The 17,677-nt window shown below is 41.8% G+C and overlaps 1 protein-coding gene across 4 annotated transcripts in view; it reads right to left on the reverse strand.

Annotated features, from left to right (window-relative positions):
• The window catches only part of gabra3 (gamma-aminobutyric acid type A receptor subunit alpha3), an 87,630-nt gene that overhangs the window by 57,654 nt on the left and 12,299 nt on the right, over positions 1-17,677 (reverse strand). For all 4 annotated transcript variants that reach the window (XM_035179562.2, XM_035179560.2, XM_035179561.2 and 1 more), the window contains exon 2: positions 947-1,053. In XM_035179562.2, the coding sequence (XP_035035453.1) occupies positions 947-1,032 (86 nt within the window). In that variant the 5' untranslated portion in view covers positions 1,033-1,053. The remainder of the gene's footprint in view (positions 1-946; positions 1,054-17,677) is intronic.

Consider the following 17,677-nt stretch of genomic DNA (forward strand, 5'->3'; position numbering starts at 1 on the left):
AAACTGGGCTAATCCCTGTCATACCGTTCCGATTTCCTTCCCCGGTCGGCTTTCTACCTGGCGCAGGGAGCCTTTTCCTATTGCGTGCAAAAATCGTAAAGTGATTTTTCACGCCGCTGCATGCTCCCTGCCACAACACCTTACCTTATCAACAATGCTAACACGGCAACCTGTGCGATCTCTGCATTTGAACTCACGAGCGGTGAGTTTAGAATGACTTGCACAAGCTGGAGCTTCTTCTTTTTTGCTGACTTTAACACACCGACTGGAAAAAATGTGCACAGGACGCAGGAGTTAAAAATGCTGGGAATGGAGAATCACGGCTGTGGTCTGCTGCACAATGCAAATTAATTCACCAGTCAGTGAAATTGAGACTGGTGCAGATACGATGGGTGGATATGTTCACTTTATTTTGCCGTGATGCTGTTTTTTCCCCCAGACCTTATGTAGGACAAGGTGGCATGGGCTCTATTTTAATCCCTGTCCAAAATATCTGAAAAATGTGAAAGCCACAGTGCTGTCCAGGAAGTCCTTGAGATCGTAGGAGAAAACACAAAGAATGCTCTTTACTTCTCAGGTCAATGATAAAGATTTTCCTTGCAATCCTGCACTTTATTTTATTTTATTTCATTGACCAAGACCGTTTTCAAGGTGTGGTTATTTCTTCCGACAGACTGACAGTCACAGCTGGGACCTTCTCACCGTGCAAAATAACAAAAACAAGTCGTGCTTTTCCTCTCCTTGCAATATAGATGAACTTTCGCTTCTAATGGTATGATCGCAGTGTCTGCCGCAGCAGTGAGCCTGATTAATGAAGGTGGATAATACAAAACACATCACGAGAACATCAACAGCAGAGGCGGAGATGAGGGAAGGAAACGGGTAGAGGGGAGGGGAGGTGGTAAACATCCAGCAGAGGTGGAGAGACAGCAGTGTGTGGCGGTACCTGGCGTGAGGAAGGAGGTTGAGGAGCAGGAGACAGATCCACAAGCCCAAGTCCAGAGATTTGGTCTTCCAAAGTGCAGCAGCCATATCAGTATAAACAGAAGACCCCTGTGGAAATAAGAGCAACAGCTATACTCAGTGGATTGACTCAATTGATCGCGATATGTTTATAGTGACAGATAATCACAGAGGTGATGGACATCAAATGACCGACACATTGCAGATGCTTTCATTCTAATTGTTCATTTCAAATTCAACCCTGCTTTGTCTGGTTCATATCTTTGATTGATTCATTTGGTTTGGATTATGTCTACAAAATGTTTAAAACATTTCTGAGAAAAGATCTATTTGTAAAATTAAACGTGGCTCGCATAAAACGAGAAGAGTTGTTTTATGAAGGTGCTCTTAGTTTTTTGGCCACGGGCAAGACTTGGATGTGCATAGAGGTTTTATCGTTCTCATCACAATCACACAAGTCGTTAGAAGCACAACACAATAATTATTGATTACTTGTCTTATACATGACTATCTGTAGTTACATGTTGATTGCTTCTGTTTATATTAGAGAAGTTAGATATCGATTCAGATACCTGGACTTGGATGCAATACCAGTGCATTTAAAAAAAAGACAATTATATAATGTAATTTAACATCTTTGTGCCGCTAACCCTGTATTAAGTGATGATTGCTATCGTTGTTTGTTCTGGCTCAGGTTAAACCCCTTTGAAAAACAAATACAGCCATTATATAATAGAACTTCTTTTATTAATTAATCTCACAGTCATAACTGAAAAACAACACAAATATATGAATCTAGGAATACACAACTATAGGTTTCTTTAAGAAGCTGTTAAAGAGCTGCCACAGTTTATAAAGATAAAGATATTTTAAGTGTTAAACCATACAGTAACAGTATAAAAAAATAAATAGTGTTTTATGAGATTGCTGATGCCTGACCCTTCATTTTGGGCATTTCTGATGCAGGTATCTCTAAATATTATGGCCTGTACATATATTTAATTCAGTCACGATGCTGGAACACAGACTACATCATCAGCACCTCCACAGTAACTAGAGGCACTCAGAGCTTCATTTATATGGATCACTTTGCGCATAAACCCATATCACCTCATATGGAAAACTAGAGCTTATGGATAGAGCAGCCGCAAACACAGCTGTTGTCTCACTGAGCAGTAGACCTGCATCATTTTCTGACAGTAATTAGCTTTGCTTATAATGTTTTTCCCGGTGCTCGGTGTCTCTCTCAGTCTCCAGCTGCTGATCCTAAACAAGTCTGGTTAACAGGTCTGGTGTCAAAACTCATATATATTGTTTTATTTGTGATAGTCAAACAACTATTCCGACATTAAGCAGGACATCAGACCGGATTCATATTCAGTTTCATTATGAATGTGCCGGACGGGGATTAAGCCTTAGTTAGTCCCCACGGTGCTGCTGTCTCACTTCTGACTTCTAATATACTGATTAATGAGGATTCTTTAATGATTCTTCTATATCTGCTTTTGTTAAATCTAAAATTTTGAAATGAGGTCTGTTCAGTCAGCAGCTCTTGATTCAGAAACAAGAGTGGGTGGAATATTTGGTAAATTCAATGCAGTTCCTTATTTTATCTCCAATGTGTTATTGTGTGATGAAATCAGTTTTTATTAAGATATGTGGTTACAACATCAGAAACCCTTCACTGATTTCCTATTTTAGTAGTTTTTTTCAAGGCAGTTCTATACGGGTTCGTTGTTTCCCCTTCAACATTGCAGGATATTGCACTTTTTTCCCATGAGTGTAGGAGAGGGTCCAAAAACAGTTTTTTTAAACATACTGTGACGCACAGCCAGCATCATAACCATGTTTTTTTCATATCAGCCCTTTAGCTTATCTATACCTATTACCCTCACAGGCATGAGGATAAGCAATGTCCGTAGTGCTACACAAACTGAATACATTCAATATTAAACAACCCATCTAAATATCCCCAAACCAAAACCAAGTGAATAAATATAAAGCTCTGAAACAAACATTATACAGCTGTACACATGTAGATCCCCTCCTCTATATTGTCACTCTCTGGATGTTGCATATTTCTGACACACTGTAATTATTGGTAATTGTTATGAGGAGGTTGCAGTCTGGCAGTTTACAGAAGGACTAAATTACCTCTCATTAAAAATACATGCACGCAGAAATCGGCACGTCTGCTATTGAACGCTGCCTGAAAAAAAGAAGAGTAAAGAAAATAAAGAAAACCCGGCAAGATGAGGGAGAGGAAGCCAAACATCTGCAAATGACTGAGGGACGGCGTTTACGTGGCCACTCGAGCATACGACACGCGTGTAGCAGCTGTGTCGCACTTGAAGGGCTTTCATTGTGCTTTTGTGAGACTCACCCCTGCTTTGCTGCACCATACAGAGACGAGATCAAACACTTCCCTTGGGGCGAAAACAGTGTGCTCCCTGTGTTCCTGCACAACACAGATCATCGCACGAGGAGTAAACAAATGAACGGACATAAAGACGCACTTCAGCCTAATGTTGGAATATAAAAGCTGCCGTAATAGCGCCCCAGCCTGTGACCATTCACGTACGGCACAGTTGTGAACGCTCCGAGATGAAAACGCCGCGCAAAAGCCATCTTAATATTGATTGTAGCTCAACGCCGAGTTAAATGAAGAACATAAGTCTTGATCCTGGCAGCGAGTAGTGTGAGCCAAAGGCTTCTGACTTAGCGGACCATTATTTGTTACGTGTGAAGACCCAGGGCTGCAGAGTTTCTTGCGGTTTGCATTTTGGATTCTTGTGGGGTGCAACAAAAGGTAAAAACTAAGCTTCGATGAATAACATGATCATCGGTACAAGCCTTGCTTTCTGCGTAGGCATCCGATGTAACAAAAAAGCTGCAATGCCAAAATGGCTGAACTATTTTGACCACTTCCTCCCACTGAAATGAAATGTGCCAAAAGATTCTAGATACAAATGTTGTCAACGTGCACACATCGTGGAGCCAGAGTCGCTGCTGTAGCAAAGAAAGTAGTGCGATACACCCACTCAACCAATCACGAGTCGGTCTCAGTTGTCAATCGCGACATTTCACACCGTTTTTTATAGCTTCAACTAGCACTTGACCATACATCAGTGTGATAAGAACTACTGTAACAAAAAATGTCTTTGACGTGTACTTTGACTTTTTAGTTTGGTGCATGTCCTTTGCACTAACATGTCAGTTTATAACCTATTCTGCAGCTAGCCTCCAGGTGGAGATCAAGAGGCGTTGACTTCACTTAATATGTACACTAACACTAACAAGGTACATGACAAGAGTCAATATGTATTGTCATTTTGCATCGTAAATCCAAGAGCCACAAGGTGTTATTGACGCACAGACAGATGTTTACAGTCATCTCTGTTGACCTTTGACTTGAGTCCTTCTGGCCGTAAATAAAAGATCCATCCATCCATCTTCTGTCTTTGACTGACAATAACTACTGTGGGTTGCTTTTGTAACATGAAACAGAAATAATGACGGTCCCACACAAGCAAACATTTTCCAGCTAGGTAACCTGACCTGGATATCTCAACCAGAAATCGAGAATACCCAAGTTGTTCTACATGCATTCACCCAACACCCTGTAAAAAAATGGACCAGTGGCCACATTTAGAGCAGAATCTCCTTATGACCAGATGTCTCATGCTCAAGGGCAGGCCAAGTTCCAGACTGTGTTAAATTAAACCAATCTTCCCAGGCTCAATAAAAGCTGGGAAACAGAAACATACTGCTGTTCCAACAGCTTGTTTTTCTTTTTGCACATGTCAGTGTTTCTTCCAGGATTCTTTCAGCACCAGGGGCAGCCTTCAAGGGAATAACTCTGATTACAGCCTTCACTCTATCAGGGTGGCTCCACCTGGCCCCCTTTGGCTGCGCCACTGCCTTGAGGCACATTACTCTGCGCTGGTCAACATGTGATTCTGCTCCTCTGCTCTTTTCTAATCACTCACACTTTGAGCTGATCTTTATAAAAACCTTTTGTGCTAATATTCATGTTGCTGGATCAGCGGGGGCGTCGCTTCACAAACGCCGTGACACATTTATTTACTGATTAATCGATGGTATCTTATCATGAATCCAGATTGCACCGGTCACTTTAACCCTGACGTCCTGAGTGTCTGCATAATCGTGATGTGTGTGGCAGATGAACTGCGTGCGCACAAATATTGGTCTTTGGACAATGTGTGTAAATACGCGTCTCATAAACTGTAGAGCGAATCAAATTAAACCGAACCAAAAGTAAACAGTACAAGTAATATACGGGTCCTAATAACTTCTGATTAGTGTTGGTGTTTATTGTTAATGTGTTAAGTGAGCGCAGGTCAGCGGGGGAGTGTGGAGGGAGAACAGACCGCAGGGTAATACGACGCAGTACGAAGATACCGGGCCTATAATGTGTGTCTGCCCTAATCCTGAAGCAACTGTGGCAATAATTTAGCAGTGGCGGGCGTGCTATTGCAAAATGAGTGTAGTGGGAACCCTGTGTCATATTAGGCATCAGTGTTTGCAACTATAATTCTTTCTCTACGTTTTGTAAACTGGCTTGAATTAATTCTGAATTGTTATTCATTATCTGAGGACTTTATGTTCCCTATTACAAACTGCAGGATGCCCTCTGGAGATGGAGGTATCATTTCCTGTTATTATAGTGTCTGTCTGCAAATTGCCTTACTAATTTCCGGATAGATTGCCTCCGATTTTAGTAATTTCCACTTAGATGGGGATCGTTATTGTGTCATTTTTAAGACGCTGAATGTCCAGTATGAGCACATCTTTTAAAATACTTTGATTGTTCTTTGCCCTCAGGTTAAAACCGAGTTGTTTCACCACTGCTAGTTATGGTACTTTGTTGTAGTTGGAAGGGAGGATGAGTTCTCATTAAAGAGACACAGCACAAACTGGTGTAATGATGTGCTCAGTAAACACAAACAGTTAAGTTTCAAAGGACTAAAGAGAAAAAAGTAAAGATCTAATTATTCTGATTACTCAGTCTATAAACTTCATCTACATCATCTCTGCTCGGTTCCGTTCGTGTTTCTTCAACACAAGCACCAATTAGGGCCAGATTGAAAAATCATCAGGAAAGCATATTTACAAGTGCCGACAAATTCTTTCCATAAAAATAAGACAAACAGGCATTCAATTACTGGCTGCCGGCCGCTGTCTACAATTCTGCACCCGACTCACCAGTACCTGTCACACAAACCAGGGGCTCAGCAGTCCCCGGGGCTCAGATTGTGCTTCAAACACGGGAACTAGAATGAATGACAAATAGGAATAGACGCGCTTTTGTTGGCAAATTAAAAATAGCTCGCCTAAGGTGACAGTAGACCTAAAGAGCTCTCCATTTCCTGCTCTTCCAACATTTGTTTTCCGTTCTACTGTCAGTTCGTTTTTTTGTCTGGGGGGGAAAAAAAGCATATGCGATGAGTAACGCTATCACTTGACAGAATTAAAAGGCTTCAAATACCTTTCAAATTTCAAATTAGCTGAGTAATCTGACTGGACAACTATGCTCCTGAACAATGTGTTTAAACAAGACGTGGCAGTTCCCTACTGGAGACAGCAGATGCAATCTCAAACTGTAATATCATACAGCTCCGTGGAACAAACACGAGTCCCACTCCTGCGTTTAATGTGCACCCCAGAATGTCAAGGAAGGGACCTCATCAGCCAATAAACACTGTCGACTGGAGTGATTGTTGAATTTAGGACACAGCTCTATAGCCATGTAATCCAAGTGGCTGTTAACTAAAAATAGACCTAAATCCCGTCACTACTGTTTGATGTGACGGTCATGCTCTGTGCGTCGACACAGTGATCTTTGCAGTTCATTGTTCAACTAAATGCATAAACAGGATTTCAAAAATGATCTCACGTTTCATTTGAAATATTGGTGTAATCCAGTTTATCTTTGTATGTAGAAGTTCAGTCATTTCTATTTCAACAAGTTTTATGTTGCCGTACTGACACTGACGCTTAAATGTGTCTCACAAATACAGTGGAGTTCAGTTGAAAAGTGACTGGAGATCAGTCGCTCCCAACCGGGGATTCAAAAAGGTTGTAGATAAACAGCTGAAAGAGTTAACAGTGGGTAATGAATAAAAAATATTTAGCTTGGCTTTATTATGAATGAAATAAACAACTAAAAATTTGATGATGAAATTGTTAAAAGTAATGGATAAATAATTGAAATGTCTCAAAATAAAGCAAATGGATAAACAATTGAAATAACGTAGCTGAAAGTAAGGCAATGAAACAGATGACTAAAAATAAGGTTGACGGACTATTGGTTAAAATAGTTGGATAAAAGGATAAAAGGTTAGCCTTTCTTAAAGAAACAGCTTTATTATTGGACTCACTGTATGGATAGATGGTTGCAGTTGTACTTACAATGTCAAGCTTCTCAAGAAAAAGTATACAAACTTATAGCACTGATTGGCCAAGTGTATCAATGACTTTGACTGATCCAGTTTGACACAATTAGTAGTGTAACATCAGAACGGCACAAAGTAGAGCACATATCTCTGCCGCGGCCCAGAAATCCCCTTAAATTCCATCAAGCTGCACCAAATTTCACACACTCATAGATTTCAGTTCCATAAATGTGCCTTTCTAATCAAGATCCATGAATAATTCCCTGGGAAATCAGTGAAAATGTCAATACATGTCTCGATCCTGCATTCTTCCAGGATTGGAAGTGGTAATCCGTCCAGTAGGTTTTGCGAAACCTTGCTTCCAGACAAGCAAACGGACGGGGGTGAAAACATAACCTCTTTGGCCGAGGTAATCAACGTGATTGGATATGTGTGTCTGGCCAAACAGGTTGGGAAGCACAGTTGTTCGACGATGCTCTGCACAGGGACCACAGGTGGACCAGTAATGAGCGAGGACACACTTCCTCTCTGTTTTGTGACTGTGGACATGTACGTTGTTATGATCATTATACGCTGCATCACTACCAGCTAATCAATCCACCGGGCTGCCGGGCAAAACTGTTTCCACTGGGGCCCATCACGGTTGTATTAGTGCGGTGATAATTTGTCAAGATTTCCGGTTTGTTCCTCACAGACATGTAATGAAAGTACCGAGGATCCATTATGAACTCGGCACTACATGACAATAAGCTGTTGCTGTTTTTGGGGCAGGGGAAAGATAAATCTCATGCTGTCAATTTCCTCTTGCTGTGCCAAGGCTTAGCTAATTAATGTTCGGAGCGAGTCTACAAACAAAGGACTGGAAATAACTATAAAACTAGACTGAAAAAGCCCAAGTGGCCCTGATGGTCCAGTTTAATCAAAGCTAAACATATTTGATCTCCTCTGAATTTAAGGTGAAGTGACTTGATAAATGTTTTTATAAGTCCTAAACTTGGCAGTCGAACCTCACTGGCTGGTTCGGCCGAGATCTAGGCTACTTTGAAGCTCAGTCTCCACTGGCTGCACATTCAGGGGTGAAAAACTGTGCTAAACTTGTCGACGCACAGGAGCTGTTTATTAGCATAACGAAATTAATAAAAAAACATACCAGATGGAGTTATTTTTACAGTGACAGATTTGGACTTTTCTTGCTGTGTGTGTGTGTGTGTGTGTGTGTGTGTGTGTGTGTGTGTGTGTGTGTGTGTGTGTGTGTGTGTGTGTGTGTGTGTGTGTGTGTAAATTTACATAACAGTGGAGCAGGAACAACAGAAATGTGGTTTTCCGAAAGGAGGCCAAAGTGGTTAAAAGCAAAACACTGTCACAGCACTGTAAACTGTTATATTTTGATATTAGCAAGAAGCTCAGACCCTTTTTATTTCAAAAAGTAAAATGAAACTCAAACACAAAAATGTGTTCCAAGCGTGCTTGTGGGTGACGGTGACGACGACTTGATACTTGACAAGACGAGACGTTCGGGGGCTTAACCTCTCATCATGGCTGGGCAGCAGCAGAATGGAGACGAGTGATGGAACAGTAACAGAGACGGCAGAGAAGAGCAAGCTCCTGCAGGTCCTGGGATGTTTAAACCCATCCACATGTCAACTCGGTTCCCATATCATCATGATATCTCACTGCCGGGGCAAAGTCCCCAGTGCTCCCTGGACCGCATGATCTATTTCACCCATTTTTACCTCCAGTAATGAGGTTATGTTTTCACCCCTGTCCATTTTCCTCGTGGTTGGTTTGATTTGAGGCAAGATTGCACAAAACCAACAGAGCGGATTGGCACGGGACCTTGGTGGAAGGATGTCGTTTAGGATCCTGATGAGGAGGCAGATCCAGGAATTATTTTTCACTCTCTATAATATTGCGAGACAGGGAATTATGCATGAATCCTAATGAAAAAACATTATGACACATTTAGGGAACGGAAGCAGATTTTATTGTATCACTTTCTTTAACACTGCAAGACCATTTTTAGATTTTTCATAGGATTTTTCTATGAGTGTTTGCAGTTTGCTGCAGCTTGATTGAAATCAGAGGACTGTTGGACCTTGGCGAAGGCATGCGCGCCACTGAGGGACATTCAGGTTCATTCGTATTTCCCATGTAAAAGTGGGGGAGCAGAACCCAGTCCCTTCTGTGTCTGAATGAAAAAGATTTGTTAAACACCTCGATTCAATATCGCTATAAGCCGTGTAATGGCAGATTTTGCATTTGTGTAATGTTTAATATAAGAACAGATATGTATTTAGAAGAAGTAGATAACAAATGTGTTTCTGTGACTTACAAAAGTTGCAGAGGGGACTATAAGTGTTTATGGCTCCCACATGTGTGTCTTAGCAATTGCTTCACTGCAGGGGGTTATTTAGTGTGTCTGATAGAGATGGGTGAGGGGAACTCTGCATTGTATACAGGACTGGGGTCTTTTGATGTTGTAAATGAAGATAGAGGATCTCGGAGACAGATTGTCTCACACCAGAGGTCACACCAGGGGTCTGGGACGGAGATCTGAGACAGGAACTCTGCCCAACCTGGTCAGACATCAAGAGGCTGAAGAATACCTTTTGGCTCCTCGCAGGGAGGGGCTTCTGATTGTATAAGTGAAGTGATTCTCCTATGCTCTGTGCTCATTCTATACACGTTACAATAGGTGGCTGTGTGGGGTGAGCCCACCTGCAGGTGTTAGAATTGAACTTTCCGAGAGACAATGTTATGTGTGTATTATTATACAATAGAGTATCATTATTAAACAGAAACTGCCACCACAGCCGTCAACAGCACACACATGTCAAGCTCCAAATGAATAAGATCTGTACGTTTACCCAGTTGAGCATGTTTGCACACACCGTGCACAGCTGGGCTATTCTCTATAGATACTGCTGAATCTACAATATTTGATAACCATTTATCAAATCTGCAAAGTATACAACACAGAAACGACTGGAGTGCTTTCTCAGTCACTGATACCAGCAGAGCTCGATGAACAGTGTTGACACAATAATCCTGATGATTAAAGACAGTCCATATTCCATAGAGCGCAAACCATTAGTCACGCAATATTTTTCCATTAATAATTCACAGGTTCCAATCAGTTCTTATTCTTAAAATAATTCTAATTTGAAGAGTGGAACTGAGAAAAATACCTAAGCTTTGTTTCCAGACTAGAATGCGACATAATTATGAACTTAATGGGGTGATTTTGCCAGCCATAAAACCCATTTCGCTACTGGGAGGAAGAGATCTTATCCGAGGGATAATGTAAATCAGTGTGACTTCTACAAGCAGACACAGAGAAGACCAAACAGCTGCTCATGTGCACACAAGTCACTACAGCTACGAAATGAAAAAAAACACACTGGAAAGCGGCTGAAACCTGGGACAGGGCTCCTGCCTCGTGGGCAAAATCCGTCAGAGTTCATCAGGGATTCTTGGTGGAGAGCAATACCTTCTCTAGCACTCACCACCTGTGCACGCGTATCACCTCAGGTCTTGTTCCACTGTTTGAAACTCAACCAACAGTGCTGACTGCAGACCTTGCACTGTTTTAACCTTTAGCATACTCCCAATGGCCAAGTTGGTACATCTTTATGTTCTCCTCTCAGATAGCAGCGTTCCACATAATGGCAGCAGAGTAAATCAGCCACATGTGAGCAATAACTGTAAGAAATACACATCCTGTTAACAGTTTAAGAGCCTATTGTAAGGTTAATGGTGCAAATGCCACAAATGCGAATTTGAGTAAAATCATCAAGCATTATTAAATAAAAAGAAAAAAAGAACAATAACATAATCAGCACTTGTTCTAACACTAAGATACAGTGCACGCTAAGAGTGAATCGATCTAAAAGCTCATGGTGCCATTATTCTATAAACAGACACTGTGCAATCAACAGTTACCTAAAAATGATAAATAATAACATAAGACTAATCTATTGCCATTGTAAGTGCACAGTGACTGATACTGTGAATGCAGCATTTGATTCCTTGGCGTTTAAATACTCAACAGTTATTATGATTTTTAGATTATTAAGTACAGGTAGAATAATAAGTCAACATTTCTTTAAAGACTACTAATGCAGTACCCATTCTGAACATGCCTGCATAGACTGTTTGATTGGTCTGTGGTGATGCTGGTTGCAGCTTTCTTTCTGAAACCGTAAAAGTGATTGGACCGCGGTAAAGTACAGACCGACTGTAGGACTCAGTCCACAGAACCCTGAAGCTGCACCACCACTGCAGCACAAAAAGCCGTTCACCTGTTTATTCATAGTTTATTGATTTTGAAAGTATCGTATGTCAAAGTTACACCAAATTCAATACCGCACTTCCTTGGACCCTTAGCAATACACATGCCAAGTGCGAAGCCAATGAGAGGAATGGTTCTCAAGATATACCATCCACATACGGACATTTTTGCAATTATTAGTCAATTTAATTTTGTTGATTAATAATTTGCATCAAAAGTAACCCAAAGATACTGCCAGAATTTTATTCTGAAAAGACATTTCCTCCCAGCACTTCTTAGCAAGAAAATGAATGTCAGAATCACATTTGTATGAGGCTTAACCAGACAAGATTCCTTCAAAGCTGATAGCATTACATGGCCGGCAGAGCGGGGTCCCACATGGAGCGGAAATTAATATCTCCGTTCAGACTGTGACAAGTTCTGCATCTCCTCAATGGATTATGATTACAGCTGGAACAAAGTCTTTGCCCATTAGCAGGGGTAACCAAGCTGGCTTACAGTGAGAAGGAAGGGAATGGGAAGAAAGATACACTGGCCCAGTGCTCATGGTGCATTTCCATTAGGGTGGAGACCTGTGCTGTGAAAAACACACAACCTTGAACAAAACCTGTGACTTTGTGCAGCACAAGCATGTTTCCATGTAACAGAGAATAAAGGGGAGCATGCATGTCTTGCTTGGGATGTTAGGTTTGCGCACTCTGCAGTGAGTAAATGTTACCTGCAGCTGTAAGAGTAAAAAGTTCACATCTGCCGCATTTGTCTTTCCTTCCTCTCATCCATGCAAAATTTAAAACTGATCCACTTGCAAAAAAATGTAAAAAAACTGTTTTATTTCAGTGGGAGTTGGCTGCATGGCAACATCTGTGGCTGTTAACGTTCCTGCAGCTGCCTCCACGAACAAAACATTCTCAGAGAAGGAAGCATTTGAGTTTTCCATTTACAGTTAATTATCACGCAGGATTTAAGCAAAGGAAACAAGACTCGTATCTTAGATAAAAGTACGAATGGGGATATTGGAGTTGGATTACACTTAATAAGACAGTGACTCCTACATTATACAGAAGCTTTAAGGCAAAATAACCCGAGCAGAACATTGTCAGACTCTTAAAAATGACTCTCCTCTCCTGTCCTCTGCCTAGTCACATATTTAGCCAATTAGTTCACAGTGACGTTGACTCAGCCTGGTTCGGCGCTGGGAATTATATCGCGGGTCAGCATGGTAACCTACTGCTGCAACGATGCAATGGGAATACAAATGAGGGTGTCGAGAAAATGCATCTAATAGATACAGCAAGCAATAACATCGCAGTGGATAAATGGCAGTGGGAAGGAATTGAGATGGAGTACTGAGATATGCATTTGGAAGGCAGAGCGGGCATACTGCATGAGATGACACAGTACCCGCAGGCAGATTGAACTCACAGGTGAAAATGAACAATGAGGTTGAAAGCCTCTTGGAGCCGGGCCACAGTGGACCCCTGTTCAAAACGATATTGTTCCGCCTGCTGGAAACCTGTGAAATCACATGTGAATTGATGATGCCCCGCGCTAATTGACCCTGAGGGTTCCGGTATTATTCATGGGTAACAGCAGGTTCCACTTGTTTGCGGTGGCAATAATTGTTTCTTCATTAACCTGCTGACTGGTCACCTAATTCATTTTCAAAAATCGTTGGATCTCACCAGTGTGCGATTGTTCAGTTTTTGCTTGGTGGGCTGCTTTGGACCCGAGGGGGTCTGCCGGCCCCGTACAGCTCCTCATTGTTGAGTTTGAGTGTGGACGTTAGAGCCAATGTGATTTTGAGTCCTTGATATGAAATTCAGACTAAAATCTTAATCGTAAAAACCAAAAATAATAAGCTGTATAGGCCATGAGAACGCTGACTAATTGGAAAAGTAATATCCAGAACCTAAAATAAGAAGTAAAACGCTATCAACAAAATGCTATCTTTCAAATAATGACATTATGTACTCAGACTAAGTATCTGCCATTAAAGTCATCTATTGAACGAAAATACATTCATTATTACTAAATAAGTTTTCCGACTGCATCACCGATCTTCTCTGAAATCTCCATCTTGTAATGAACCATTTATTTAATATACCGATAAACTCAGACATCTCAAGCACAGGAGGTCTCAGTTTGTGGTCCTTTGTGCAGCCAATAGTCAGTAGCGGTTTTAAGTCTGAAGGGTATCATCTGCCTGGTTGATCCAAAAAGGTAAAACGTAGCGTATAGAAATGGAAATTGTAAAGAAATCATTTGTGCCATAAATGAAAAAAATGTAATCTATCTCCAGCACCATTTAATTGGTGATCCTTTAGCCTAGTCCACCCTGACTCAAATCAAAGCCATATCTAGGTCATAGAGTGAGTCTGAAAAATGTAACAGCATAAATATTTCAATTCAGCAAGTCCATTCACAAGACTGGCAGATAATCCTCCAAAGTCACCAGAGAAACAGGGAAAGCAACATAAAGAGGGCGCACAGTGCAAACATCCGTCTGACTTCATCATGTCTGCCGGGTCCTGTGGTGTCTCTCCGAGTAAAGACGCACCACTGCGAGAACATGAGATGGGCTGTTTATCCTCCGATGGGACTTCCATGTCACTGCCATCAATCAAATGCTTCCCACATCACTTCGTATCACTATTGGAACAAAGATGATCTGTGCATGAACATGTCAGCTGCTCTCCCGACATTTATTCGCTGTCGCTCCTGATTGTGCAGCAATTTGTCCGTGCTTGCAGCGTGAACTAATGGAGAGCCATGTTGAGTCACTCTGCCACTTTGGTCCAGGGCTGAAATGTCCCATAAAAAATTGGCCCGGTTTGCCTTTAAATTTAGCTCAGACAAAAGATTAAGCCTCTGACGGTTTGCTCCAGAGCCCCAGCATGTCACAGTTTTCACTTATCCAGTGTAATATCTCAACATCGATTAGACAGACCGGCAGAGAATTTCGCATAGACGTTCATGTGCCCCAGATGATAAACCCGAATGATTTCGGTGATCTCCTAACATTTCCTACAGTGCCACCAAGGGGTTGACATTTGCAATTTTGAGTGAAATGTCTGAGCAGCTATGAGATGGATTCCCATGACATTTGGAACAGACATTCATATCCCCCCTCGGGGTGAATTGTCATGAAGTCATCCCCTGACTTTTTCCACTCAAACCAAACTCGGTTGAGAATTTTCAGCAAGTTCAACATATTGTAGACAGCCAACCACTGCAGTACACAAGTATCTAGTTACATGGATTTTATTGATATTGCTAAGGTATCAATTCTAAACTTAAAGGTAGGGTTGGCAAGTTGTTTCAGGGTTTGTTGAGATCCTCTTCACAGCCCAATTACCATCACTAATAAAGTTGTTTGGGAAAAAAAGCTTGTGTCTGTGGGCCTCGCAGGACTGTGATAAACACGACCAATTTCATTCTTTGACAAGAGGGACAATGGGTGGAGGTGGAATGCATCGGTTGCATTTTTTTCAAAAGTGTAGCGTGATCTCTTGCTGGCTTCTCCAGCAGTACCGAGCCGAGCTGTAGAGTAAAGCTACTGTACAATCTACACAATCAGATGGATTTTGCTGTGGGTCATTGGTCAAACACATCTTGGTGTGTAGCTCAAGGTAAATGTTGATAAAGACTGGTAAGTACATTAGAAAATCAATTTAGAAAATGCACAGCCGCAGTTTGTTTACACACTACACCCTGCTTATGTATTCTTAGACCTTTACACGACGTCACTGAATCTATCCAACTTAAGAACCTGAAGTGGCTTGATCAGAAGCTATCGATCACACTAACAGGCAAAGTATTCACAGGCAGCCTGGTAATTCAGTGGCAGGAGAAGCTTTGGTCATTACTAACATAAATGACAGCTATATAGCCCACGTGTAATTGGAATGCAAGGTTTCACTCTCTTGTAATAACCATACATAGAGCAGCAGAGTTCGGCACATGCACTAGACTGGTCCTGCAGAATAATTTAAACCATAAATCAAACATCTACGCTGCGGTTCACCTTGAAGCTCTATAGGATTGTCTTCAGCACTTAGCCAGAAATTGTGTTCAATATGTTTTCTTGTTTTTTTTTCATTCAGGCCAATACTGTAAAGAGTGAAGGATGTGTATTACAACCACATGGATATGGTGTAAATGTTTAGGATGACGGCAGCAACAGCCTTTTTTTTTTATTTCTGGATATAAATTTTGAATCTGTGGCTGAGGTAAAGCTCCAGCTTCCTGCATGAAACAGACAGATGATGGCAAAACAAAAATCTGAATGTGTCACAGATTTTACGGAGGGCATCAAAACATTGGTAAAAGTGACTGAACGCTTGACTGAAACACTGTAAATATTTAAACAGTGTAAGGGTGAAAAACACAGCATGTTTTCAATTTTTTAATACATGCCAAAAATGTGATCTATTTGGACATTGGAATGAAATTCATTGAAATTCATTGAAATATAGGGAATCCGCGTAAAATGCGGGTGTGTCAGTGTCATAGATGTTATTATAGATAACATGTATATCAAACAAATCACTTGACTGAACAGGCAATTCATCTTTTAACTTATCAACACTCAGCCAGATATGTCGGTGTGTTGGCCACAGGCAACGGTGGTGGTCTTGCCTGAAATACATTAAGCTTGCAAGAAAAATCTAATCTTATCTCGAGAGCAGGGACTGTGCAGAAGACCTTACACTGCAAATGTGGATCCCACAAATCCAGAGACGCACATCAAATTTCATTACCCTCTCATTACACCACGCAGATGATGGAAGATATATTCAAATTTTTATCTGTGAATGTCAGTACATGCACGTAAATAAATTCATAGCTTTTCCATTATCCTCCACCGTTCTCAGATATCTTTTCCTCGGCCTCGATGAAAATCACTTTTCTTCCACTGGGATGAGGTGAGTGTGACTTTGAACAAGCTTGTGATCAGCTTTGGGTCCTGCTGTGAGTCTTTGTGGATGAGATATTTACTGGGGCTCTTTGTGGGGCCAGTAAGATCCCACTTAGTGTGAATGATGGCAGCTGTGAGGGCGCCTCTGGCAAGTGTGACTCCAACTATGGCTGCTTGGTCTCATGTAGCGTACAGCGCCAGCTGCTCAGGCTGTGCAGCACTCCAGTGAGCATGACTGATTGTGGCTGAGGTAAGCACGTTTCTGGCGACAGCGATGCTGAACGCAGCAAGGGTGAGTTCGACTCTGGCTGCAGCTATGGCCAATCGCGGCAGACAGAGAGTGCAGCCGGCTGCTTGGACCGCGGCTGCGTCATGTGAGTGTGACAGAGTATCTGTGACGAGCGTGATTGTGTGTGCTCTGTGTGGGCCGCTGCTGCCGCTGCTGCTGCTGCCGCTGCTGCTGCACAGGCTGACACACTGGTGAGAGTGATTCTGGTGATCAAAGCAGCTTTGACTGCTGGTGCAGAAACGTATCACTCTGGTGGAGTTTGCTGGTTGGGCAGAGACTGTGATGAACACAACTACAACAAGTGTGACTGACTGCAGCTGGGCTGAGCAGGATTCAGTTAAGCTGCGTTCATGCCACTCTGTTTCAAGCTACGACTGGAGTGTGGGGCCAATAAGCTCCAGTGCTCCTGCAATCTGCACACACACACACACACTGATGAGTGTTTCTCTGGTTTCTAATCTGGGCAGCCTCACACAATTTAAATTCTTTGCAGTCAGAGGAAAATATGACTGTGACAAACTAGACTTTATCAGTGATAATAACTCCTTGGTTTTCCTATAATATGGATAATTAAGAGTATACAGAATCAATTTAATCTAATTTAGTAACAGGAGTGCACACGCACAAAGGTCCATCCCACATGGAACAGAGTCCAAGTGACAGGTACACAGACTAAAGAGTGAGTTCTAGCTTGAGGGAAAGAACTGTGATGAATGGCACAGCTTAAATTGAAACTATGAAGTCTGATTATCTGCTTGAACAGTAAAAACGGTATGAACCACACGGCAAATAGCACTGCA

This window comes from Hippoglossus stenolepis, chromosome 15 (genome assembly GCF_022539355.2).
Source record: "Hippoglossus stenolepis isolate QCI-W04-F060 chromosome 15, HSTE1.2, whole genome shotgun sequence".
In the NCBI taxonomy this organism is placed as follows: domain Eukaryota; kingdom Metazoa; phylum Chordata; class Actinopteri; order Pleuronectiformes; family Pleuronectidae; genus Hippoglossus; species Hippoglossus stenolepis.